This window comes from Sabethes cyaneus, chromosome 3 (assembly GCF_943734655.1).
Source record: "Sabethes cyaneus chromosome 3, idSabCyanKW18_F2, whole genome shotgun sequence".
Classification (NCBI taxonomy): domain Eukaryota; kingdom Metazoa; phylum Arthropoda; class Insecta; order Diptera; family Culicidae; genus Sabethes; species Sabethes cyaneus.
Genome location: NC_071355.1, coordinates 157758609 through 157761045, shown reverse-complemented (window position 1 = coordinate 157761045; position 2437 = coordinate 157758609). Strand labels below are relative to the sequence as shown.

Here is a 2437-nt window from a genome sequence, read left to right as displayed (position 1 = left end):
ATTCATTCCTTATTTGAATATTTTGGTGGAGTCACATGGTGATCAAATTTATTTAAAAATTGCACCTCATTCAAGTAAAACATTAGTAATCGAATAATTGATGAAAAGTAAACGGAACTTATCTCGATTTCCAATCGCAGTGGGTCAGCATTTTCGATTTCCTGCTTTCTTCCGAAGTACATCCTGATAAATAGTTCCACTGATATTTATCGGCATTGTATGACGAACCTCAGACTCGTTTTCTTTGTTTTGATTCTACTTTCGAAGCGAACCATCGCTCAAATGCTACCTACTTGTGTTGCGGTGGGTGGATAGTCGGTGACCGACAGTGACTGGGCACGTTTTGCTGGATTTTCGAACAAAAAAGAAAATGCTCGCATTTTCAAGGGGAAAAGGCAAAACGTGTTGAAAGTGCAATTTTCACCCTCCATTGAGTCGAGCACCCATAATTGTGATCTAATTCGAAGCGATTCCGCATGAGAAACGTAGCGAGCAACCGAACTGTTGTTGGGAGCGATCCTAAAGATGCCCTAATTAAGATAGAATCGTTCTGACAATGGAAACTGAATGAAACCATAAGATTGATTGATCTGCTCATTTCGGCATTTTCTTTTTTTCTTTTGAATAGAACAGTAGCTTTTGGAATTGATGAATGACAAAGAATCTTATGCCTTAGAGCTTATGCCCACTAAAGACTATTGAATTTCTTTTTGTACTGCTCGATAACTTGAATCTGAAGAAAGATTAAAAAGATTATCTCATGTTCATTATGGCATGTTATGAGCTCACCGTGTCAACTACTTGATCATACTTCCTCAGCAAGGGTTTATTATCGATAATCCTGCAGCGTCTCTTCAACTGCAAACGTTCCTCGCGTAACGCTTGCTTCCGATGCAGCAATTCACACAACATTGCACGATTTTCCCGCATTCGACGTTCCATCTCAGACAAATCATCCAACTTGCTAAGAATTTTGTTTTGAAACGCAAACCATTTCTCCCGCACGTGAGCCGCTTTCGAAATGTCACTTTCGTACTGCGTCCGAGCTTTGGCCATTTGCTTGTTGGTTTCGTCAATCTTCTCGCCGGTGCGAGCTACCTCGACCTGTAGATCGTGCAACTCCTCGAGACGAATGTTTTGAATCTGCAGATCCAGCTCCGAGTCCAATCGATTCAAAATCTCCAGCTGTCGAAATGTTCCGATTAGCTTTTGACGCTGCCTCGACAGGGCAACTCTTACACCGCTTATCTGATTGAGAAGAAGTTCAACGGATTCTTGAGTTATTGGTTTTCTAGTTTTATCAACTGTCATCGATCCAAATTTCAACAGTTTGGAGAAAACGTTTTCCATGTGAGTATTAAAGTCCTCCAACATTTTCTGATGTTTACTTTGCAGTTGTTCAAGAACTTTCGGATCCGGGAAACTAGACTTCAGAGATAGGGTTATAATACTTGGAGAATCAAACGGTTTTGCGCTAATCTTCCGAAGATTTTGGATCATAAGAGAATCACGTTGCAAACTGGAAACACGCCGAACTTTTGACCGAATGGAACTACTCCTTTCGGTTGACCATAAGCTGGATGCTTCCTGCTTCGAAAGTGACTGGTCGATCGTATCCTGACCTTGACTTACTTTTGACGTGGTGATTTTAGATTCTGATTCTTCTGCTGAGAAGTTGTAGGTTTACATTGTAATTATTGGAATGAATCGGTTGATTAGGTTCAAAGCAATACCATCAGCATGTTTCTCTGCACCGAACAGTGCTTCCAGAATGTTAAACGAGGCGCAGCTTTTTGCTTCGGATGTTTCCAATACGATTGGCATTTTTGTTGTGTAATTCAGGATACTGTTTATTGATTTTAGAGTTGTGGAAACTGTTTAGTAGAATCAACAAATGACTACTTGATCGCTGATGGTAACGCTCTAGCGTGTATAAAATAGATTTTTCAAGCCAGGGTGTCAATGCGGGCGTAACGAAAAATTGATCACTTTTAAGCGCAAATAACTCTGTGATTTGCTGATCGATTTTAAATATATTTGCACTAATCGATCGAGAAATTTTCTACACATGACTCACCAACATAAAAAACTACGCAGGTAGAGTAAGTTAGGACTTGGACACAATGCAAACGGGTTTTCATACCTACGGAAAGTTGACAGAATTTTCTAATTAAAAAAATATCTAATTTTAAAAAAATCGATCGACGCAAAAATCTTTTGACGTTTTAAAGGGCAGATTGCCCATATAAAGTAAATAAAAATTTTCAATGACACTTCTAAAATGAATGTAAATCACAATCGGTATTGATTTTTTATGCAACATATACTTATTGGCGACCATTTTAGAAGTTTTGAGCTGTATTGGGAGTAACCGGAAATGTTCCGGATTGAGTTATCGCTATAGGAAATGGCCAGTATCGCACATAAACAAAACCTT

At 39.1% G+C, this 2437-nt stretch overlaps 1 protein-coding gene across 1 annotated transcript; it reads right to left on the bottom strand.

Moving 5' to 3' along the window:
- Positions 1-688: 688 nt before the first annotated feature.
- On the bottom strand, positions 689-1824 carry LOC128740316 (uncharacterized). Its single transcript, XM_053835854.1, has 3 exons — positions 1734-1824; positions 790-1667; positions 689-733 (listed from the first exon to the last, which is right to left on the bottom strand). The coding sequence occupies exons 1-3, from the start codon at positions 1822-1824 to the stop codon at positions 689-691; spliced, it is 1014 nt and encodes a 337-aa protein (XP_053691829.1).
- Positions 1825-2437: the final 613 nt, after the last annotated feature.